Source organism: Stenella coeruleoalba, assembly GCF_951394435.1.
Source record: "Stenella coeruleoalba genome assembly, chromosome: X".
Classification (NCBI taxonomy): domain Eukaryota; kingdom Metazoa; phylum Chordata; class Mammalia; order Artiodactyla; family Delphinidae; genus Stenella; species Stenella coeruleoalba.
Window position 1 is genome coordinate 52,240,624 of NC_137152.1, and position 25,446 is coordinate 52,266,069.

The window sequence follows — 25,446 nt, forward strand, 5'->3', positions numbered from 1 at the left end:
CACTTACCACATTCTGTGCCTGTTTCCTAATCCAAAAAAAAATGGAAACAATAATATCCATCATTCACAGAGTTAGAATAATGACTGAATGAGATAAAAGTACATTGCCCCATACTGGCACATAGCCTGATTCCATGTTCCCTGAATACAGATCTAAATTTAAGAGGCAGACATGCTTTTTTCTAGCCCCAATACAATGATCTCAGCAGTAATAAAGGAGGGAAATGGCCAATGCCAGATTGTATAACTAAGAAGATGAGTTTGCAAAGCACAAGTGAGATAAGAAGAACTGTGGGGATAGGTTGGTGGTGGCGGACGAAAGTTCCAAAGAGAAGATGAGTGGGAATGGAGTTAGAGAAATGCAAATTTGTTACCACTACTGAAGTATGCACAAAAGGACTTTATGTAAAATGAAGAGCCTTGACCAGAAGGTCTTCAGGGTCCCTTTATAGTCCTAATATTCAAATGGATCTATCCCACATTTTGTCCCCTTAACTTTAAAATAAAGCACTGTCCTTAAAACAAAATTGCTAAGAACTGCCTTCAGACCTGTTCTCTTTCCTCCCCTGTAATTCACCACAGTTCTCCAAAACAAAATGTTCAGAAAACAGAAGTCAACTTTCCTCTGTCAGTCCAAATGGCCTCTGTGTCTCAAGGCAGCAGCTTAGGTTCAGGCACCCTGGATAGATACTGCTCGGTGAGACGGGAAGAAAGAGAACTTAAGAATCATTGACACTGTCTACGGATCAGTGTATAGGTAGATCTTCTTGTTCCATAATTTACCTACGTACCAACTTAGAAAATAAATAATTTAGAAATGATGATTCAAATTGTTTTAGAATACTCTTTTTGAAAGACTTAGGAATGGAATCCTTTAAGTATCAATACTTCTGATGCACTTAAATTTTATTTACAGACCCTGGATGTTCTTAAAAAGAGAGGCCAAAGGAAGAGAATGACAGAAACTCAAAATCAATCTGTTTAAGCCCTTTTCTACTAAAGAGCAAGTGTAAATGGAAAAAAACTCACATTACTGAAATTATAATATATGTCAACTGAAAAATCATATCCCATTAACTGAACAACTTGGCAGGAACATATAATCCCTGATATTTGTAAAGCAGCATCAGTTCTCATATATATTATCTCTTTTAATCCCCACAACCATCCTATGAGGTTACACCTACATAAGGTCCAGCATTTCTGGAACAATCTCATCCACATTTCATTTTGCTCTTTTTCAAAACACACAATTTGATAAATGTATAATAAATTGGTACTTCTTTTTATATCTCCATCTAAGATGTTTCATATGAATAAATTAATAAATCAGAAAAGATCCTTGGTTACCATGTCTTTGGAAAACATGATCAGAGTACATCTCTAGTATCATACAGAGGTCAGGACTTCAATCACTTAACACATATTTATAGGTTACAAGGGTATAACAACTTCACTCAAAAGCTGACCACAGGTTAGCAGAAGTAGCCTCCTATTGGATCAGAGGAATAACATATAACTAGCACTTTAATTGCTCTTCAAATTACCCAGCAGAATACACTATTGATATCCTGGCCAAAATCACACTTTTATGAACTCAGTAGGGATTGAGGTCATTCATTGAGAAATGGATTTTTTGATAAAATTGAAGTTGGCAGTTCCCCTAAAAGCTGTAAAGAATAACAACAAAGACATTTTTTGGGTTTTCAGGGGCATGAGCCAAACTTCTCCTTACAAGGCTCTGTAATAAGCCTTTCTCTGCTCCAAACTCAGATGTTTAAGTATTGTTTGGCTGAGGCTGTGGTCACAGTGGGTGCCCCCACCCCATCCAGGACATGCTTCCAGGACCCTCCTTGGGGCAAGGTGGCATACTGCACTCCTGGCAGCTCCCTCCATGGCACCCCCACCTCCCTCCCCAAGTGATTAAGGGCCAAGCAGCCCAGCCCTGCTGCCGGGCTTGGAGTCTGGGTCCCTGAAGAGCTGGAACCCCTGGCTCAGCGTCATTTCCCTCCACCATTACTGAGATGCATCAGAGCCTGAGGGGAGAGCAGTGCAACTCCCGACCCTGCCCACAACCACACCTCTGCCATACTTGGGAGGGAAATCACAAGCTGAAACCCCATTGGCCCCTGGGGCTGCCCGCCAGTTTTAAGAGGAAGCAGTCAAGGTGGCGGAATAGGAAGACCTGGCATTCACTTCTCCCCACAAGTACATAAAGAATACATCTGCAGGCTTCCCTGGTGGTGCAGTGCTTGAGAGTCCACCTGCCAATGCAGGGGACATGGGTTCGTGCCCTGGTCCGGGAAGATCCCACATGCCATGGAGCGGCTGGGCCCGTGAGCCATGGCTGCTGGGCCTGCACGTCCAGAGGCTGTGCTCTGCAATGGGAGAGGCCACAACAGTGAGAGGCCCACGTACCACAAAAAAAAAAAGAAAGAAAGAAAAGAATACATCTGCAAGTGGAACAATTTGCACAGAGTGCCTACTGAACACTAGTAGAGGACCCTGAACACCTAAAATGACAAGAAATGATCCCCACATAACCAGTTTTGTTTTTATTGTTTGTCTTGGTGTTTGTCTATCTGTTTTCTTTTCCTTTTATTTGTTTTTGTTTTGTTGTCATTTTTGTGTGTTTATTTTTTGCTTTCTTTGCTTTTTTGTTGTTTTAGTTTTTTTTTTTTGGTTTTTGTTAGTTTTGCTTTTATTGTATGTTTTGGTTTTGAGGTTTTTTTGTTTGGTTGTTTTCTTCATTTTTATTTTCTTTGGGTAGTTTTGTTTATGTTATTGTTTTTATTGTTTGTCTTGGTTTCTCTTTCTCTGTTTGTTTTCTTTTCCTTTTTTTTTTTCCATTGGCTGCACAGCACACCTTGCAGAGTCTTGGCTCCTCGGCCGGGGGTCAAACCTGAGCCCCTGTAGTGGAAGTGCTGAGTCCTGGCGGTTGGATGACCAGAAAATTCCCAGCCCCAGGGAATATTAACCGATGAGAGTTCTCCCAGAGGTCCTCATCTCACCACCAGGACCCAGGTCCATCCAGCTGCCTGCAAGCTCCAGTGCTGGACGCTTCATGCCAAATAACCAGCAAGACAGGAAAACAGCCCCACCCATCAGCCGACAGGCTGCCTAAAGCCCTACTAAGCTCACAGACACCCTAAAACACACCCCTTGACAAAGCCCTGCACACCAGAGGGATAAGACGCAGCTCCACCCACCACAGTGCAGACACTAGTCCCTCTCACCAGAAAGCCTACACAAGCCCCTGGACCAATGTCACCCACCAGGAGGCAGACACCAGAAGCAAGAAGAACTATGAATTTTAAGTCTGCAGAAAGGAGACCACAAACACAGTAAGTTAGACAAAATGAGATGACAGAGAAATATGTTGCAGATGAAGGAGCAAGGTAAAAACCTAACAGACGAACTAAACGAAGAGGACATAGGCAATCTACCTGAAAAAGAATTCAGAGCAATGATAGTAAAGATGATTCAAGATTTTGGAAATAGAATGGAGGTACAGATCGAGAAGATACAAGAAATGTTTAACGAGGATGTAGAAGAACTAAATAAGAAACAAACAGTGATAAACAACACAATAATTCCAAAGAAAAATGCACTACAAGGAATCAATAGCAGAATAACTGAGACAGAAGGACAAATAAGTGAGCTGGAAGACAGAATGGTGGAAATCACTGTCATGGAACAGAATAAAGAAAAAAGACTGAAAAGAAATGAGGACAGTCTCAGAGAACTCTGGGACAACATTAAACAACAATATTTGAATTATAGGAGGCACAGAAGAAGAGAAAGAGAAAGGGTCTGAGAAAATGTTTGAAGAAATTATAGTGGAAAACTTCCCTAATATGGGAAAGGAAATATTCACCCAAGTCCAAGAAGCACAGAGAGTCCCATACAGCATAAACACAAGGAGAAACATGACAAGACACATATTAATCAACCTATCAAAAATTAAATACAAAGAAAAATATTAAAAGCAGCAGGGGAAAAGCAACAAATAAAATACAAGGGGACTCCAATAAGAGTATCAGCTGATTGTGCAGCAGAAACCCTGCAGGCCAGAAGGGAGTGGCAGGATATATTTAAAGTGATGAAAGAGAAAAACCTAAAACCAAGAATACTCTACCCAGCAAGGATCTCATTCAGATTTGACGGAGAAATCAAAAGCTTTACAGACAAGCAAAAGCTAAGAGAATTCAGCACCACCAAACCAGTTTTACAGCAAATGCTAAAGGAATTTCTCTAGGCGGGAAACACAAGAGAAGAAAAAGAACTACAACAACAGACCCAAAAGAAACAACAAAATGGCAATAGTAACAAACATATTGATAATTACCTTAAATGCAAATGGATTAAATATTCCAACCAAAAGACCCAGACTGGATGAATGGATACAAAAACAAGACTTGTATATATACTGTCTACAAGAGACCCACTTCAGACCTAGGGACACATACAGACTGAAAGTGAGGGGATGGAAAAATATGTTCCATGCAAATGGAAATCAAAAGAAAGCTGGAGTAGCAATACCCATATCAGACAAAATAGACTTTAAATAAAGACTATTACAAGAGACAAGGAAGGACACTACATAACAATCAAGGAATCAATCAAAGAAGATATAACAATTGTAAATATTTATGCACCCAACATAGGAGCACCTCAACATATAAGGCAAATGCTAACAGCCATAAAAGGGTAAATCAAAAGTAACACAACAATAGTGGAGGACTTCGATATCCACATACACCAATTTATAATCATCCAGACAGAAAATTAATAAGGAAACACAAGTCTTAAATGACACATTAGGACAGATAGACTTAATTGAAATTTATAGGACATTCCATCTGAAAGCAGCAGAATCTACTTTCTTCTTAAGGGCACATGGAACTTTCTCCAGGATACATCACATCTTGGGTCACAAATGAAGCTTCAGTAAATTGAAGAAAATTGAAATCATATAGACCATCTTTCCTGACAACAACGCTATGAGATTAGAAATCAATTAGAGGGAAAAAAGCTGTAAAAACACAAACACATGGAGGCTAAACAATATGGTAGTAAACAATCAATGGATCACTGAAGAAGTAAAAGAGGAAATCAAAAAATACCTAGAGACAATTTACAATGCAAACACGATGATCCAAAACCTACGGGATGCAGCAAAGGCAGTTCTAAGAGGGAAGTTTACAGCAATACAACTGTAAATACAGTTGTACAATAGTGGTGTACTATAGTGGCGTACAATCCCACCACTATTATTGAACATAATTTTTAGAAGTTTTAGCCACAGCAATCACAGAAGAAAAAGAAATAAAAGGAATCCAAAGCAGAAAAGAAGTAAAGCTGTCACTGTGTGCAGATGACATGATACTATACATAGAGAATCCTAAAGATGCTACAAGAAAACTACTAGAGCTAATCAATGAATCTGGCTAAGTAGCAGGATACAAAATTAATCCACAGAAATATCATGCATTCCTATACACTAATGATGAAAAATCTCAAAGAGAAATTAAGGAAACACTCCAACTTACCATTGCAACAAAAAGAATAAAATACCAAGGAACAAACCTACCTAAGGAGACAAAAGATCTGTATGTAGAAAACTATAAGACACTGATTAAAGAAATTAAAGATGATACCAACAGATGGAGAGATATGCCATGTTCTTGGATTGGAAGAAACAATATTGTGAAAATGACTATACTGCCCAAAGCAATATAGAGATTCAATGCAACCCCTACCAAACTGGGAATGGCATTTTTCACAGAACTAAAACAAGAAATTTTATAATTTTTAGGGAAACACAAAAGAACCCAAATAGACAAAGCAATCTTGATAAAGAAAAATGGAGCTGGAGGAATCAGGCTCCCTGACTTTAGACTATACTACAAAGCTACAGTAATCAAGATAGTATGGTACTGGAACAAAAAGAGAAATATTGATCAATGGAACAGGATAGAAAGCCCAGAGGTTTAAACCCATGCACGGATGGTCACCTTGTCTTTTATAAAGGAGGCAAGAATATACAATGGAGAAAAGACAGAGTCTTCAATAAGTGGTGCTGGGAAAACTGGACAGCTACATATGAAGAATGAAATTAGAACACTCCCTAACACCATACACAAAAATAAGATCAAATGGGTTAAAGACCTAAATGTAAGGCCAGACACTATAAAACTCTTAGAGGAAAACATAGGAAGAACACTCTTTGACATAAATCACAGCAACATCCTTTTTGACCCACCTCCTAGAGAAATGGAAATGAAAACAAAAATAAACAAATGGGACCTAATGAAACTTAAAAGCTTTTGCACAGCAAAGAAAACCATAAACAAGATGAAAAGGCAACCCTCGGGCTTCCCTGGTGGCGCAGTGGTAGAGAGTCCACCGCCAATGCAGGGGACAAGGGTTTGTGCCCCAGTCTGGGAGGATCCCAACATGCTGCGGAGCAACTGGGCCTGTGAGTCATGGCCACTAAGCCTGCACGTCCAGAGCCTGTGCTCCAGAGTGGGAGAGGCCACAACAGTGAGAGGCCCACGTACCACACACACAAAAAAGACAGCCCTCAGAATGGGAGAACGTATTTGTAACTGAAGGAACTGACAGAGGATTAATCTCAAAAATATACAAGCAGCTCATACAGCTCAATATCAAAAAAACAAACAACCCAATCCAAAAATGGGCAGAAGACCTAAATAGACATTTCTCCAAAGAAGATATACACATTGCCAACAAACACATGTAAGGATGCTCAACATCACTAATCATTAGAGAAATGCAAATCAAAACTACAATGAGGTATCACCTCACACCAGTCAGAATAGCCATCATCAAAAAATCTATAAACGGGGGCTTCCCTGGTGGCGCAGTGGTTGAGAGTCTGCCTGCCGATGCAGGGGACACGGGTTCATGCCCCAGTCCAGGAGGATCCCACATGCCGCGGAGCAGCTGGACCCGTGAGCCATGGCCGCTGAGCCTGCGCGTCCGAAGCCCGTGCTCCGCAACGGGAGAGGCCACAACAGTGAGAGGCCCGCGTACCGCAAAAAAAAAAAAAAAATCTATAAACAATAAATGCTGGAGAGGGTGTGGAGAAAAGGGAACCCTCTTGCACTGTTTGTGGGAATGTAAATTGATACAGCCACTATGGAGAACAGTATGGAGGCCCCTTAAAAAACTAAAACTAGAACTTCCATATGACCCAGCAATCCCACTACTGCGCATATACCCTGAGAAAACCATAATTCATAAAGAGTCATGTACCACAATGTTCATTACAGCACTATTTACAGTAGCCCAGAGATGGAAGCAACCTAAGTGTCCATCAACAGATGAATGGATAAAGAAGATGTGGCACATATATACAATGGAATATTATTCAGCCATAAAAAGAAATGAAATTGAGTTATTTGTAGTGAGGTGGATGGACCTAGAGTTTGTCATACAGAGTGAAGTAATTCAGAAAGAGAAAAACAAATAACGTATGTTAACACATACATATGGAATCTAAAAAAAAAATATGGTTCTGATAAACCCTGGAGCAGGACAGGAATAAAGATGCAGATGTAGAGAATGGACTTGTGGACACAAGGAGGGGGAACGGCAAGCTGGGATGAAGTAAGAGAGTAACGTTGACATACATAAACTACCAAATGTAAAATAAATAGCTAGTGGGAAGCAGCTGCATCACACAGGGAGATCAGCTCAGTGCTTTGTGACCACCTAGAGGGGTGGGATATGGAGGGTGGGAGGGAGATGTAAGAGGGAAGGTATATGGGGATATATGTATACATATAGCTGATTCACTTTGTTATACAGCAGAAACTAACACAACATTGTAAACAATTATACTCCAATAAAGATGTTTAAACAAATAAATTTTAAAAATAAAATAAAATAGCTTATTGCCAAACAATAATAAAAGTAAAATTTACTATACTACCCAAAGCAATCTACAGATTTAATGCAATCCCTATCAAATTACCAATGGAATTTTTCACAGAACTAGAACAAAAAATTTTACAATTTGTATGGAAACACAAAAGATCCCAAATATCCAAAGCAATCCTGAGAAAGAAAAACAGAGCTGCACCAATCAGGCTCCCTGACTTTAGACTATACAACAAAGCTACAGTCATCAAAGCAGTATGGTCCTGGCACAAAAACAGAAATATAGATCAGTGGAAGAGGATAGAAAGTCCAGAGATAAACCCACGCATCTTTTGTCCCCTAATCTATGACAAAGGAGGCAAGAATATTCAATGGAAAAAAGACAGCCTCTTCAATAAATGGTGCTGGAAAACTGGACAGCTACATGTAAAAGAATGAAATTAGAACACACCCTAACACCGTACACAAAAGTAAACTCAAAATGGATTAAAAACCTAAATGTAAGCCTGGATAGTATAAAACCATAGAGGAAAACAGAGAGAGAACACTCTCTGACAGAAATTGCAGCAGAATCTTTTCTGATCCACTTCCTGTAGCAATAAAAATGAAAACAAAAATAAACAATGGGACCTAATTAAACTTAAATGCTTCTGAACAGCAAAGGAAACCATAAACAAAATGAAAATACATCCCAGAGAATGGGGGAAAATATTTACACACTGGGTTTTGAGCAGTGTTTGGGGGGAGGCGTGAAGCCCATCAGGGATGGTACCACTCTAGATTTATGGTGTGCATTGTTCTTTAATAACAGCCCTTTAGCATGGCCTTGGTCACCTCCCTCTCCATTCCCTTCATAGACTGTTCTAAACCTTCTCTTACTCTCCTCAAGCTTCCAGCTTTACACATATTTTCCTTTATTCTCATCAGATAAGATAAACTTACATTGTATTTGAGAAAATGGAGTGCAGCAATCATTATCCTCCTCAATTTTCACAGACATTGCTTCCTCATGCCCACAGATTGTAATCTTATATGCATCTATTCTTATTTTCCTCTTTCCCTAAACGGGCATAAAATAATCTGAAGGCCATCTGCTCAAAGCTCCTCAGGGACCTTCCTCCATCAGTTATTTTCTCTCTCACTTGGATCTTCAATATCTTCCTCCATATGAGCTCCACTGTCCCTGGTTTATGAACATGCACATGTTTCCCAGCCCTAAAACGATTCTCTCTTGAATCAATGCCTCTAAAGCCATTGCCTCCAATTTTTCTTTCCTTTACAACCAAACTACTTGATGTTCATTTCCTCACCTCGCACTAAATATTTTAAATGATATATTATAAAATATTCCATATAGATAAGAAGATTAAAATATTCTGTGTAACTACCACTCACTTTAAGATCAACAATGTTCACCAATTGTACTCTCTTTCCTCTCACAGATGTATCCACTATCCTAAAGTGGAGTTTTCAGCGATTGAAGGTTAAATGGGTACATCAGAGGGATAGGCATACATTCAAATGTCAAACCAATAAAAAAAGTGTGCCACCCCATCTCTCAACTGAAATGGACAGCTGTTAAGGACTGAAATGTATCCCCTCAAAATTCATATTTTAAAGACTTTACCCTTAATGTGACTGTATTTGGAGATAGGGGCTCCAAATTACCTTTAAAAGGTAATCAGGGTTCAATGAGGTCACAAAGATGGAGCCCTAGTCCAATATGACTGGTGTCCTTATAAGATAAGGGAGAGAGAGTAGGGAGGCACACACACAGGGGAAGTCTTCATGAGGACATAGTGAGAAATCAATCAAGGAGAGAGGCCTGAAGAGAAACCAACCTTTCCAGTATTTTGACTTTGGACTTCCAGCATCTAGAACTCTGAAAAACTAGATTTCTGTTGTTTAAGCTATCTAATATATGGCATTTTGTTACTGCCACCCTAGCAAACTAATACAACAACCAATAAATGTATGAAAAGATACCCAATCTCATTCATAATTTAAAAAATTATTTGAAAAAAGTGAAATATAATTATTCACTTATGAGCTGAATGACATTAAAATATTTGGGAATATGGAACTTATTGACTATGTGAGGAAACATGCCAAATATTGATGGTGTCAGTATACATCGATAAAACTTTTTTAATGTTTTAGTTTTAAATGATTTAGACTTACAGAAAAATTGTAAAAATAATACGACTTTCTGTATAACCTTCATCCAAATTCCCTTAATGTTAACATCTTATATAACCAGAGTGCAATTATCAAAACCAAGAAATTAACATTAGCACAATAATATTAACTAATCCATAGGTTTTATTTGAATTTTATCAGTTTTCACATTAATGTCCTTCTTTTCTTGTCTAGTATACAATCCAGGATCCCATATGTCATTAAATTGTCATGTTACCTTTGTCTTTTCCAGTGTGCAATAGTTCCTCAATCTCTATCTTTCATGATTTTAAGACTTCTGAAGAGTACTGGTGTGGTACACAGACTAATGATACTCAAGATGTCCATGTGCTAATCCCAAGAACCTGTTATTATCTTACTTTACATGGAAAAAGAGACTTTGCAGATATGATTAAGGTAAGGATTTTGAGATTGGAAGATTATCCTGGATTATCTGGGTATGCTCAACATAATAAAAAGGGTCCTTATAAGAGGGAGGCAGGAGGTTCAGAGAGAAAAGACAATGTGATGACAGAGGCAAAGGCAAGTAAGTGAGTGAGACAGTGAGAGTAATAGTGCGAATAAGAATAAGGGGGGCAGAGACGAGGGGAAGATGGTGGAAGAGTAAGACGCAGAGACAACCTTCCTTCCCACAGATACACCAGAAATACATCTACACGTGGAACAACACCTACAGAACACCTACTGAACGCTGGCAGAAGACCTCATACCTCCCAAAAGGAAAGAAACTCCCCACGTACCTGGGTAGGGCAAAAGAAAAAAGAATAAATGGAGACAAAAGGATAGGGATGGGCCCTGCACCAGTGGGAGGGAGCTGTGGAGGAAAGGTTTCCACACACTAGGAAGCCCCTTTGTGGGCGGAGACTGTGGGTGGCAGAGGGGGGAAGCTTCAGAGCCATGGAGGAGAGCAGAGCAACAGGGGTGTGGAGGGCAAAGCTGAGAGATTCCCGCACAGAGGATCTGTGGCGACCAGCACTCAGCAGCCTGAGAAGCTTGTGTGCTCACCCACTGGGGCGGGCGGGGCTGGGAGCTGAGGCTCGGGCTTCAGTTGGAGCGCAGGGAGAGGACTGGGGTTGGCGGCGTGAACAGAGCCTGCAGGGGGTTAGTGCGCCACGGCTAGCCGGGAAGGAGTCCGGGAAAATTCTAGACCTGCCAAAGAGGCAAGGGACTTTTTCTTCCCTCTTTGTTTCCTGGTGCGTGAGGAGAGGGGATTAAGAGCGCTGCTTAAAGGAGCTCCAGAGACTAGCGTGAGCCGCGGCTAAAAGCGCGGACCCCAGAGACGGGCATGAGACACTAAGGCAGCTGCTGCCACCACCAAGAAGACTGTGTGCAAGCACAGGTCACTATCCACAGCCCCCTTCCGGGGACCCTGTGCAGTCCGCAACTGCCAGGGTCCCGGGATCCAGGGACAACTTCCCCAGGAGAACGCACGGTGCGCCTCAGGCTGGTGCAACGTCATGCCGGCCTGTGCCGCCGCAGGCTCACCCTGCACTCTGTGCCCCTCCCTCCCCCCTGGCCTGAGGGAGCCAGAGTCTCTGAAGCAGCTGTTCCTTTAACCCCATCCTGTCTGAGTGAAGAACAGACGCCCTATGACGACCTACACACAGAGGCTGGGCCAAATCCAAAGCTGAGCCCCTGGGAGCTGTGAGAACAGAGAAAGGGAAATTTCTCCCAGCAGCCTCAGAAGCAGCGGATTAAAACTCCACAATGAACTTGATGTACCCTGCATCTGTGGAATACATGAATAGACAACGAATTATCCCAAATTGAGGAGGTGGACTTTGAGAGCAAGATTTATGATTTTTTCCCCTTTTCCTCTTTTTGAGAGTGTGTATGTGTATGCGTCTGTGTGAGATTTTGTCTGTATAGCTTTGCTTCTACCATTTGTCCTAGGGTTCTATTCATCAGTTTCTTTTAATTTTTTTTAATATTTATTTAAATAACTTTATTTTATTTTACTTTATCTTCTTCCTTCCTTCCTTCCTTTCTTCCTTCCTTCCTTCATTCCTTCCTTCCTTCCTTCCTCCCTCCCTCCATCCCTCCCTCCCTCTCTACCTTCCTTCCGTCCTTCCTTCCTTCCCTCCTTTAGACAACGAATCATCCCAAATTAAGGAGGTGCACTTTGAGACCAAGATTTATGATTTTTTCCCCTTTTCTTTGAGACCAATATTTATGATTTTTCCCCCTTTTCTACTTTTTGTATGTGTATGTGTATGCTTCTGTGTGAGATTTTGTCTGTAGAGCTTTGCTTCCACCATTTGACCTAGGGTTCTATCCACCCCTTTTTTTAAAATTTATTTTCTTAATAATTATTTTTTTATTTTAATAACTTTATTATATTTGTCTTACTTTATTTTATTTTACCTTATCTTCTTTCTTTCATTATTTCCTTCCTTCCCTCCTTCCTTCCTTCCTTCCTCCCTCCCTCCCACCCACCCTCCTTTCTTTCTTTCTACTTCTACTAATTCTTCTTTCTTCTTCTTTCTTCTATTAATTCTTCTTTCTTTCTACTTCTACTAATTCTTTCTACTTTATCTCCCTTTTATTCTGAATGGAGTGGATGAAAGGTTCTTGGTGCTACAGCCAGGAGTCAGTGCTGTGCCTCTGAGGTGGGACAGCCAACTTCAGGAAGATGGTGCAAAAGAGACCTGCCAGCTCCACATAATATCAAATGGTGAAAATTGCCCAGAGATCTCAATCTCAACACCAGCACCCAGCTTCATTCAACGACCAGCAAGCTACAGTGCTGGACACACAATGCCAAACAACTGGCAAGACAGGAACACAACCCCACCCTTTAGAAGAGAGGCTGCCAAAAATCATAATAAGTCCACAGACACCCCAAAACACACCACCAGACGTGGACCTGCCCACGAGAAACACAAGATCCAGCCTCATCCACCACAACACAGGCACGAGTCCCCTCCACCAGGAAGCCTACACAACCCACTGAACCAACCTTAGCCACTGGGGACAGACACCAAAAACAATGGGAATGACGAACCTGCAGCCTGCAAAAAGGAGACCCCAAACACAGTAAGATAAGCAAAATGAGAAGACAGAAAAACACACAGCAGATGAAGGAGCAAGATAAAAGTGCACCAGACCTAACAAATGAAGAGAAAATAGGCAGTCTACCTGAAAAAGAACTCAGAAAAATGATAGTAAAGATAACCCAAAATCTTGGAAATAGAATAGACGAAATGCAAGAAACATTTAACAAGAAATTAGAAGAACTACAGATGAAACAAACAACGATGAACAACACAATAAGTGAAATTAAAAATACTCTAGATGGGATCAATAGCAGAATAACTGAGGCAGAAGAACGGATAAGTGACCTGGAAGATAAAATAGTGGAAATAATTACTGCAGAGCAGAATAAAGAAAAAAGAATGAAAAGAACTGAGGACAGTCTCAGAGACCTCTGGGACAACATTAAACACACCAACATTTGAATTATAGGGGTTCCAGAAGCAGAAGAGAAAAAGAAAGGGACTGAGAAAATATTTGAAGAGATTATAGTGGAAAACTGCCCTAATATTGGGATGGAAATAGTTAATGAGGTCCAGGAAGCACAGAGAGTCCCATACAGGATAAATCTAAGGAGAAATACGCCAAGACACATATTAATCAAACTGTCAAAAATTAAATATAAAGAAAACATATTAAAAGCAGCAAGAGAAAAACAACAAATAACACACAAGGGAATCCCAAAAAGGTTAACAGCTGATCTTTCAGCAGAAACACTGCAAGCCAGAAGGGACAGTCAGGACATATTTAAAGTGATGAAGGAGAAAAACCTGCAACCAAGACTAGTCTACACAGCAAGGATCTCATTCAGATTTGATGGAGAAATTAAAACATTTACAGACAAGCAAAAGCTGAGAGTTCAGCAGCACCAAACCAGCTTTACAACAAACGCTAAAGGAACTTCTCTTGGCAAGAAACACAAGAGAAGGAAAAGACCTACAATAACAAACCCAAAACAATTAAGAAAATGGGAATAGGAACATACATATCGATAATTACCTTAAATGTAAAGGGACTAAATGCTCCCACCAAAAGACACAGATTGGCTGAATGGATACAAAAACAAGACCCATATATATGCTGTCGACAAGAGACCCATTTCAAACCTAGAGACACATACAGAATGAAAGTAAGGGGATGGAAAAAGATACTCCATGCAAAAGGAAACCAAAGGAAAGCTGGACTAGCAATTCTCATATCAGACAAAATAGACTTTAAAATAAAGACTATTAGAAGATAAAAAGAAGGACACTACACAATGATCAAGGGATCGATCCAAGAAGAAATTATAACAATTGTAAATATCTATGCACCCAACATAGTAGCACCTCAATACATAAGGCAAATACTAACAGCAATAAAAAGGGAAATCGACAGTAACATATTAATAGTACGGGACTTTAACACCACACTTTCCCCAATGGAAAGATCATCCAAAATGAAAATAAACAAGGAAACACAAGCTTTAAATGATACATTAAACAAGATGGACGTAATTGATATTTATAGGCATTCCATTCTTAAACAACAGAATACACATTTTTCTCAAGAGCTCATGGAACATTCTCCAGGATAGATCATATCTTGGGTCAGAAATCAAGCCTTGGTAAATTTAAGAAAATTGAAATTGTATCAAGTATCTTTTCCGAACACAACGCTATGAAACTAGATATCAATTAGAGGAAAATATCTGTAAAAAATACAAACACATGGAGGCTAAACAATACACTACTTAATAACCAAGTGATCACTGAAGAACTCAAAGAGGAAATTAAATAATACCTAGAAAAAATAAAAATGGAGACACGACGACTCAAAACCTATGGGATGCAGCAAGAGCAGTTCTATGAGGGAAGTTTATAGCAATACAATCCTACCTTAAGAAACAGGAAACATCTTGAATAAACAACCTAACCTTTCATCTAAATCAATTAGAGAAAGAAGAACAAAAAACTCTAAAGTTAGCAGACGGAAAGAAATCATAAATATCAGATCAGAAATAAATAAAAAATAAATGAAGGAAACGATAGCGAAGATTAATAAAACTAAAAGCTGGTTCTTTGAGAAGATAAACAAAATTGATAAACCATTAGCCAAACTCATCAAGGAAAAAGGGAGAAGACTCAAATCAATAGGATTAGAAATGAAAAAGGAGAAGTGACAACTGACACTGCAGAAATACAAAAGATCATGAGAGATTACTACAAGCAACTTTATGCCAATAAAATGGACAACCTGGAAGAAATGGACAAATTCTGAGAAATGTACAACTGCCAATACTGAGTCGGGAAGAAACAGAAAATCTGAACAGACCAATCACAGGCACTGAAATTGAAACTGTGATTAAAAATCTTCCAACAAACCAAAGCCCAGGAACAGATGGCTTCACAGGCGAATTCTACCAAACATTTAGAGAAGAGCTAACACCAATCCTTCTCAAACTCTTCCAAAATAGAGCAGAGGGAGGAACACTCCCAAACTCATTCTACGAGGGCACCATCACCCTGATACCAAAACCAGGCAAGGATGTCACAAAGAAAGAAAACTACAGGCCAATATCACTGATGAACATAGATGCAAAAATCCTCAAGAAAATACTAGCAAACAAAGTCCAACAGCACATTAAAAGGATCATACACCATGATCAAGTGGGGTTTATTCCAGGAATGCAAGGATTCTTCAATATATGCAAATCAATCAACATGATACACCATATTACCAAATTGAAGGAGAAAATCCATATGATCATCTGAATAGATGCAGAGAAAGCTTTTGACAAAATTCAACACCCATTTATGATAAAAATCTCTGCAGAAAGTAGGCATAGAGGGAACTTTTCTCAACATAAAAAAGGCCATATATGAAAAACCCACAGCCAACATCATCCTCAATGGTGAAAAACTGAAAGCATTTCCACTAAGATCAGGAACAAGACAAGGTTGCCCACTCTCACCACTCTGATTCAACATAGTTTTGGAAGTTTTAGCTACAGGAATCAGAGAAGAAAAGGAAATAAAAGGAATCCAAATTGGAAAAGAAGAAGTAAAGCTGTCACTGTTTGCAGATGACATGATACTATACATAAAGAATACTAAAGATGCTACCAGAAAGCTAATAGAGCTAATTAATGAATTTGGTAAAGTAGCAGGATACAAAATTAATGCACAGAAATCTCTGGCATTCCTATACAGTAAGGATGAAAACTTTGAAAATGAAACCAAGAAAACACTCCCATTTACCACTGCAACAAAAAGAATAAAATATCTAGGAATAAACCTACCTAAGGAGACAAAAGTCCTCTATGCAGAAAATTATAAGACACTGATGAAAGAAATTAAAAATGATACAAATAGATGGAGAGATATACCATGTTCCTGGATTGGAAGAATCAACATTGTGAAAATGACTCTACTACCCAAAGCAATCTACAGATTCAATGCAATCCCTATCAAACTACCACTGGCATTTTTCATAGAACTAGAACAAAAAGTTTCACAATTTGTATGGAAATGCAAAAGACCCCGAATAGCCAAAGCAATCTTGAGAGCGAAAAATGGAGCTGGAGGAATCACGCTCCCTGACCTCAAACTATACTACAAAGCTACAGTAATCAAGACAGTATGGTAGTGGCACAAAAACAGAAATGTAGATCAATGGAACAGGATAGAAAGCCCAGAGATAAACCCACGCACATATGGTCACCTTATCTTTGATAAAGGAGGCAGGAATATACAGTGGACAAAGGACAGCCTCTTCAATAATTGGTGCTGGGAAAACTGGACAGGTACATGTAAAAGTATGAGATTCAATCACTCCCTAACACCATACACAAAAATAAGCTCAAAATGGATTAAAGACCTAAATGTGGGTGTGGGGTTGAGCCAGTTGTGAGACCCAGAGCTGTGGACGGGCAGGTGGTCCAGTGAGCTGGTGACAGAGCGGCGGGCATTGGGTTCGTGAGCTGAGCGCTGGCCCCGTATCAAGTTGGGCCAAGCCGCGCTGCAGCCGCTGCCGCCACCACCCCCCACCCGCAGCCAGCGACCCGCCACGGGCGCACTCCCACTCTGCGCTGTCTCTGATGGCGCCCATCTCTGGGGCCATGGTGAAGCACGAGCAGATCCTGGTCCTCGACCCGCCCACAGACCTCAAATTTAAAGTAATACTGCAGCCTTTTGACTATTACCCCAATGAGAAGAGTAAACACAAGTTTATGGTACAGACCATCTTTGCTCCACCAAACATTCCAGATATGGAAGCCGTGTGGAAAGAGGCAAAACCCGATGAATTGATGGATTCTAAATTGAGATGTGTATTTGAAATGTCCAATGAAAATGATAAATTGAATGACATGGAACCCAGCAAAGTCGTTCCCCTGAACGCTGCAAAGCAGGACGGGCCCGTGTCAAAGCCACACAGTGTTTCCCTCAATGATACTGAGACGAGGAAGGTCACGGAAGAGTGCAAGAGGCTCCAGGGAGAGATGATGAAGCTATTGGAAGAAAACCGACACCTGAGAGATGAAGGCTTAAGGCTCATAATGGTGGCACATTCGGATAAACCTGGATACACCTCAGCTGCATTCTTCAGAGATAATGTCACCAGTCCTCTTCCTTCACTTCTTGTTGTAATTGCAGCCATTTTCATTGGATTCTTTCTAGGGAAATTCATCTTGTAGAGTGAAGCATGCAGAGTGCTATTTGTTCTTTTTTCTCTTGACCAGAAAAAGATTTGTTAACCTACCATCTCACTGGTAGTGTGGCCCACAGTGACCATTCTTGGTGTGTACAGTGTCATATAGGCCTCGCCTGCAACAGTTTCATGGTTAGAAGCACAGTAAGAGCTGACTGTTGGGCTCCCGGACAGCGTGAACATCACCAGACCATCCCTAACAGGTGTCATTGCACATTCAGGCCTTTATGAAATTCATAAATAAAGAATTGTTCTTTCTTTGTGGTTTTAATAAGAGTTCAAGAATCGTTCAGAGTCTTGTAAATGTTATTTTAATAATCCCCTTAAATTTTATCTGTTGCTGTTACCTCTTGAAATACGATTTATTTAGATTACTAATCCCACTAACTCAGGAAATGTCAAGAGGTATTCTGTGGGGAAATGGTGTCTCTTACAGTGTAATTTTTCCCCTTTACCTTTGCTAATATCATGGCAGAATTTTTCTTATCCCTTGTGAGGCAGTTAACTGAGTTTTTCATCCTTCCAACACTGTCCCATGGTATTTAACACAAAAATAAGAAAACTGTTAACAGATTCTTGCTCAGAAAAAAAAAAACCTAAATGTAAGACCAGAAACTATCAAACTCTTAGAGGAAAACATAGGCAGAACACTCTATGACATAAATCACAGCAAGATCCTTTTTGACCCATCTCCTAGAGTAATGGAAATAAAAACAAAAATAAACAAATGGGACCTAATAAAACTTAAAAGCTTTTGTACAGCAAAGGAAACCATAAACAAGACCAAAAGACAACCCTAAGAATGGCAGAAAATATTTGCATATGAAGCAACTGACAAAGGATTAATCTCCAAAATTTATAAGCAGCTCATGCAGCTCAGTAACAAAAAAAATAAACAACCCAATCCAAAAATGGGCAGAAGACCTAAATAGACATTTCTCCAAAGAAGATATGCACATTGCCAAAAAACACATGAAAGAATGCTCAACATCATTAACCATTAGAGAAATGCAAATCAAAACTACAATGAGATATCATCTCACATCAGTTAGAATGGCCATCATCAAAAATCTAGAAACAATAAATGCTGGAGAGGGTTTGGGGAAAAGGGAACACTCTTGCACTGCTGGTGGGAATGTGAATTGGTACAGCCACTATGGAGAACAGTATGGAGGTTCCTTAAAAAACTACAAATAGAACTACCATATGACCCAGCAATCCCACAACTGGGCATATACCCTGAGAAAACCAAAATTCAAAAAGAGTCATGTACCAAAATGTTCATTGCAGCTCTATTTACAATAGCCTGGAGATGAGCACAACCTAAGCGCCCATCATCGGATGAATGGATAAAGAAGATGTGGCACATATATACAATGGAATATTGCTCAGCCATAAAAAGAAACGAAATTGAGCTATTTGTAATGAGGTGGATAGACCTAGAGTCTGTCACTCAGTGAAGTAAGTCAGAAAGAGAAAGACAAATACCACATGCTAACACATACATATGGAATTTAAGAAAAAAAATGTCATGAAGAACCTAGGGGTAAGACAGGAATAAAGACACAGACCTAATAGAGAATGTATTTGAGGATATGGGGAGGGGAAGGGTAAGCTGTGACAAAGCAAGAGAGAGGCATGGACATATATACACTACCAAACTTAAGGTAGATAGCTAGTGGGAAGCAGCCTCATCACACAGAGATATCAGCTCGGTGCTTTGTGACCGCCTGGAGGGGTGTGATAGGGAGGGTGGGAGGGAGGGAGATGCAAGAGGGAAGACATATGGGAACATATGTATATGTATAACTGATTCACTTTGTTATAAAGCAGAAACTAACACACCATCATAAAGCAATTATACTCCAATAAAGATGTAAAAAAAAGATAAAAAAGGGAATAAGGGAGTACACAGGGGATGATGGCGGAAGAGTAAGATGCGGAGATCACCTTCCTCCCCGCAGATGCACCAGAAATACATCTACACGTGGAACAACTCCTACAGAACACCTACTGAATGCTGGCAGAAGACCTCAGACCTCCCAAAAGGCAAGAAATTCCCCACGTACCTGGGTAGGGCAAAAGAAAAAAAAGAAAAAACAGAGACAAAAGAATAGGGACGGCACCTGCACCAGTGGGAGGGAGCTGTGAAGGAGGAAAGGTTTCCACACACTAGGAAGCCCCTTCGCGGGCAGAGGCTGCGGGAGGTGGAGGGGGGAGCTTCAGAGCCGCAGAGGAGAGCACAGCAACAGGGGTGCAGAGGGCAAAGTGGGGAGATTCCCGCACAGAGGATAGGTGCCGACCGGCACTCCCCAGCCCGAGAGGCTTGTCTGCTCACCTGCTGGGGTGGGCAGGGCTGTGAGCTGAGGCTCGGGCTTAGGTCGGAGCGCAGGGAGAGGACTGGGGTTGGCGGCTTGAACACAGCCTGAAGGGGTTAGTGCACCATGGCTACCCGGGAGGGAGTCTGGGGAAAAGACTGCAGCTGCCGAAGAGGCAAGAGACTTTTTCTTCCCTCTTTGTTTCCTGGTGCGCGAGGAGAGGGGTTTAAGAGGGCTGCTAAAAGGAACTCCAGAGACAGGCGTGAGCCTCGGATAAAAGTGTGATCCCCAGAGACAGGCGTGAGCTGCAGCTAAAAGCCTGGACCCCAGGGACAGGTGCGAGCCGCGGCTAAAAGCATGGACCCCAGAGAAGGGCGCAAGCTGCAGCTAAAAGCACGGACCCCAGAGACGGGTGGGAGACGCTAAGGCTGCTGCTGCCGCCACCAAGGGGCCTCTGTGCGAGCACAGGTCACTATCCACACCCCTCTTCCGGGGAGCCAGTGCAGCCCGCCACTGCCATGGTCCCGGGATCCAGGGACAACTTCCCTGGGAGAACGCACGGCGGGCCCCAGGGTGGTGCAACGTCATGCCGGCCTCTGCCGCCGCAGGCCCGCCCCGCACGCCATGCCCCTCCCTCCCCCTGGCCTGCGTGCGCCAGAGTCCCCGAATCAACGGCTCCTTTAACCCTGTCCTATCTGAGCAAAAAACAGACGTCCTCCAGCAACGTACAGGCAGAGGCAGGGCCAAATCCAAAGCTGAGCCCCTGAGAGCTGTGAGAACAAAGAAGAGAAAGGGAAATCTCTCCCAGCAGCCTCAGAAACAGCAGATTAAAGCTCCACAATCAACTTGATGTACCCTGCATCTGTGGAATACATGAATAGACAATGAATCATCTCAAATTGAGGAGGTGGACTTCAAGAGCAAGATCTAGGATTTTTTCCCCTTTTCCTCTTTTTGTGAATGTGTATGTGTATGCTTCTGTGTGAGATCTTGTCTGTATAGCTTTGCTTCCACCATTTCTCCTAGGGTTCTATCCATCCATTTTTTAAAAATTTTTTTCTTAATAATTAATTTTAATAAATCTATTATACTTTACCTTCTTTCTTCCTTTCTTTCTTCCTTTCTGTCTTTCTTTCTTTTTTCTTCCCTTCCTCCCTTCCTCCCTTCCTCCCTTCCTCCCTTCCTTCCTTCCTTCCTTCCTTCCTTCCTTCCTTCCTTCCTTCCTTCCTTCCCTCCCTCCTTTAGACAATGATCATCCCAAATTGAGGAGGTGGACTTTGAGAGCAAGATTTATGATTTTTTCCCCTTTACCACTTTTCGTGAGGGTATATGTGTATGCTTCTGTGTAAGATTTTGTCTGTATAGCTTTGCTCCCACCATTTGTCCTAAGATTCTATCCGCCCTCTTTTTGTTCTAAATTATTTTTTAATTCAATAATTTTATTATACTTTACTTTATTTTATTTTACTGTATCTTCTTTCTTTCTGTCTTTTTCCTTCCTTCCCTCCTTCCTTCCTTCCTCCCCCCTGCCTCCCTCCCTCCTTTCTTTCCTTCTTTTCTTTCTTCCTTCCTTCCTTCATTCCTTCCTTCCTTCCCTCCTTTCTTTCTTTCTTCCTACGTCTACTAATTCTCTCTACTTTTTCTCCCTTTTATTCTGAGCCGTGTGGATGAAAGGCTCTTGGTGCTCCAGCCAGGAGTCAGGGCTCTGCCTCTGAGGTGGGAGAGCCAACTTCAGGACACTGGTCAACAAGTGACCTCCCAGCTCCACATAATATCAAATGGTGAAATCGCCCAGAGACCTCCATCTTAACACCAGCACCCAGCTTCACTCAACGACTACCAAGCTACAGTGCTTGATAACCTATGCCAAACAACTAGCAAAACAGGAAAACAACCCCACCCATTAGCAGAGAGGCTGCCTAAAATCATAATAAGTCCACAGACACCCCAAAACACACCACCAGACGGGGACCTGCCCACTAGAGACACAAGATCCAGCCTCATCCACCACAACACAGGAACTAGTCCCCTCCACCAGGAAGCCTACACAACCCACTGAACAAACCTTAGCCACAGGAGACAGACTTCAAAAACAACGTGAACTACGAACCTGCAGCCTGCAAAAAGGAGACCCCAAACACAGTAAGATAAGCAAAATGAGAAGACAGAAAAACACACAGCAGATGAAGGAGCAAGATAAAAGTGCACCACACCTAACAAATGAAGTGAAAATAGGCAGTCTACCTGAAAAAGAACTCAGAAAAATGATAGTAAAGATGACCCAAAATCTTGGAAATAGAATGGACAAAATGCAAGAAACATTTAACAAGGACCTAAAAGAAACAAAGATGAAACAAACAATGATGAACAACACAATAAGTGAAATTAAAAATACTCTAGATGGGATCAATAGCAGAATAACTGAGGCAGAAGAACGGATAAGTGACCTGGAAGATAAAATAGTGGAAATAACTACTGCAAAGCAGAATAAAGAAAAAAGAATGAAAAGAACTGAGGACAGTCTCAGAGACCTCTGGGACAACATTAAACACACCAACATTCGAATTATAGGGGTTCCAGAAGAAAAAGAGAAAAAGAAAGGGACTGAGAAATATTTGAAGAGATTATAGTTGAAAACTTCCCTAATATGGCAAAGGAAATAGTTAATCAAGTCCAGAAAGCACAGAGAGTCCCATACAGGATAAATCCAAGGAGAAATACGCCAAGACACATATTAATCAAACTGTCCAAAATTAAATACAAAGAAAGCATATTAAAAGCAGCAAGGGAAAACAACAAATAACACAGAAGGGTATCCCCATAAGGTTAACAGCTGATCTCTCAGCAGAAACTCTGCAAGCCAGAAGGGAGTGGCAGGACATACTGAAAGTGATGAAGGAGAAAAACCTGCAACCAAGAATACTCTACCCAGCAAGGATCTCATTCAGATTTGATGGAGAAATTAAAACCTTTAAAGACAAGCAAAAGCTGAGAGAGTTCAGCACCACCAAACCACCTTTACAACAAATGCTAAAGGAAATTCTCTAGACAAAAAACACAAGAGAAGGAAAAGACCTATAATAATGAACCCAAAACAATTCAGAAAATGGGAATAGGAACATACATATCGATAATTACCTTAAATGTAAATGGACTAAATGCTCCCACCAAAAGACACAGATTGGCTGAATGGATACAAAAACAAGACCCTTATATATGCTGTCTACAAGAGGCCCACTTCAGACCTAGAGACACATACAGACTGAAAGTAAGGGGATGGAAAAAGATTTTCCATGCAAAGGGAAACCAGAAGAAAGCTGGAGTAGCAATTTTCATATCAGACAAAATAGACTTTAAAATAAAGACTATTAGAAGAGAGAAAGAGGGACACTACATAATGGTCAAGGGATCGGTCCAAGAAGAAGATATAACAATTGTAAATATTTATGCACCCAACATAGGAGCACCTCAATACATAAGGCAAAAACTAACAGCCATAAAACGGGAAATTGACAGTAACACATTCATAGTAGGGGACTTTAACACCCCACTTTCACCAATGGACAGATCATCCAAAATGAAAATAAATAAGGAAACACAAGCTTTAAATGATACATTGAACAAGATGGACTTAATTGATATTTGTAGGACACTCCATCCAAAAACAACAGAATACACATTTTTCTCAAGTGCTCATGGAACATTCTCCAGGATAGATCATATCCTGGGTCACTGATCAAGCCTTGGTAAATTTAAGAAAATTGAAATTGTATCAAGTATCTTTTCCGAACACAACGCCATGAGACTAGATATCAATTACAGGAAAAGATCTGTAAAAAATACAAACTCATGGAGACTAAACAGTACACTACTTAATAATGAAGTGATCACTGAAGAAGTCAAAGAGGAAATTAAAAAATATCTAGAAACAAATGACAATGGAGACCTGACAACCCAAAACCTATGGGATGCAGCGAAAGCAGTTCTAAGAGGGAAGTTTATAGCAATACAAGCCCACCTTAAGAAGCAGGAAACATCTCGAATAAACAACCTAACCTTGCACCTCAAGCAATTAGAGAAAGAAGAACAAAAAAACTCCAATGTAGCAGAAGGAAAGAAATCATAAAAATCAGATCAGAAATAAATGAAAAAGAAATGAAGGAAACAATAGCAAAGATAAATAAAACCAAAAGCTGGTTCTTTGAGAAGATAAACAAAAAAGATAAAACATTAGCCAGACTCATCAAGAAAAAAGGGAGAAGACTCAAATCAATAGAATTAGAAATGAAAAAGGAGAATTAACAACTGACACTGCAGAAATAAAAAAGATCACGAGAGATTACTACAAGCAACTCTATGTCAATAAAATGGACAATCTGGAAGAAAACAACAAATTCTTAGAAATGCACAACCTGCCAAGACTGAATCAGAAAGAAATAGAAAATATGAACAGACCAATCACAAGCAATGAAATTGAAACTGTGATTAAAAATCTTCCAACAAACAAAAGCCCAAGACCAGATGGCTTCACAGGCAAATTCTATCAAACATTTAGAGAAGAGCTAACACCTATCCTTCTCAAACTCTTCCAAAATATAGCAGAGGGAGGAACACTCCCAAATTCCTTCTACGAGGCCACCATCACCTTGATACCAAAAACAGACAAGGATGTCACAAAGAAAGAAAACTACAGGCCAATATCACTGATGAACATAGATGCAAAAATCCTCAACAAGATACTAGCAAACAGAATCCAACAGCGCATTAAAAGGATTATACACCATGATCAAGTGGGGTTTATTCCAGGAATGCAAGGATTCTTCAATATATGCAAATCTATCAATGTGATAAACCATATTAACAAATTGAAGGAAAAAAACCATATGATCTTCTCAATAGATGCAGAGAAAGCTTTTGACAATATTCAACACCTATTTATGATAAAAACCCTGCGGAAAGTAGGCATAGAGGGAACTTTCCTCAACATAATAAAGGCCATATACGACAAGCCCACAGCCAACATCATCCTCAATGGAGAAAAACTGAAAGCATTTCCACTAAGATCAGGAACAAGACAAGGTTGGCCACTCTCACCACTCTTATTCAACATAGTTTTGGAAGTTTTAGCCATAGCAATCAGAGAAGAAAAGGAAATAAAAAGAATCCAAATTGGAAAAGAAGTAAAGCTGTCACTGTTTGCAGATGACATGATAGTATACATAGAGAATCCTAAAGATGCGACCAGAAAACTACTACAGCTAACCAATGAATTTGGTAAAGTAGCAGGAGAGAAAATTAA

At 40.5% G+C, this 25,446-nt stretch overlaps 2 protein-coding genes across 5 annotated transcripts in view; one reads left to right on the top strand and one right to left on the bottom strand.

Moving 5' to 3' along the window:
* The window catches only part of OPHN1 (oligophrenin 1), a 599,351-nt gene that overhangs the window by 56,157 nt on the left and 517,748 nt on the right, over positions 1-25,446 (bottom strand). The window lies entirely within an intron of this gene.
* LOC307180545 (vesicle-associated membrane protein-associated protein A-like) lies at positions 17,219-17,815 on the top strand (the record flags this gene model as incomplete). Its single annotated transcript, XM_079910924.1, has 1 exon — positions 17,219-17,815. The coding sequence occupies one exon, from the start codon at positions 17,219-17,221 to the stop codon at positions 17,813-17,815; it is 597 nt and encodes a 198-aa protein (XP_079767050.1).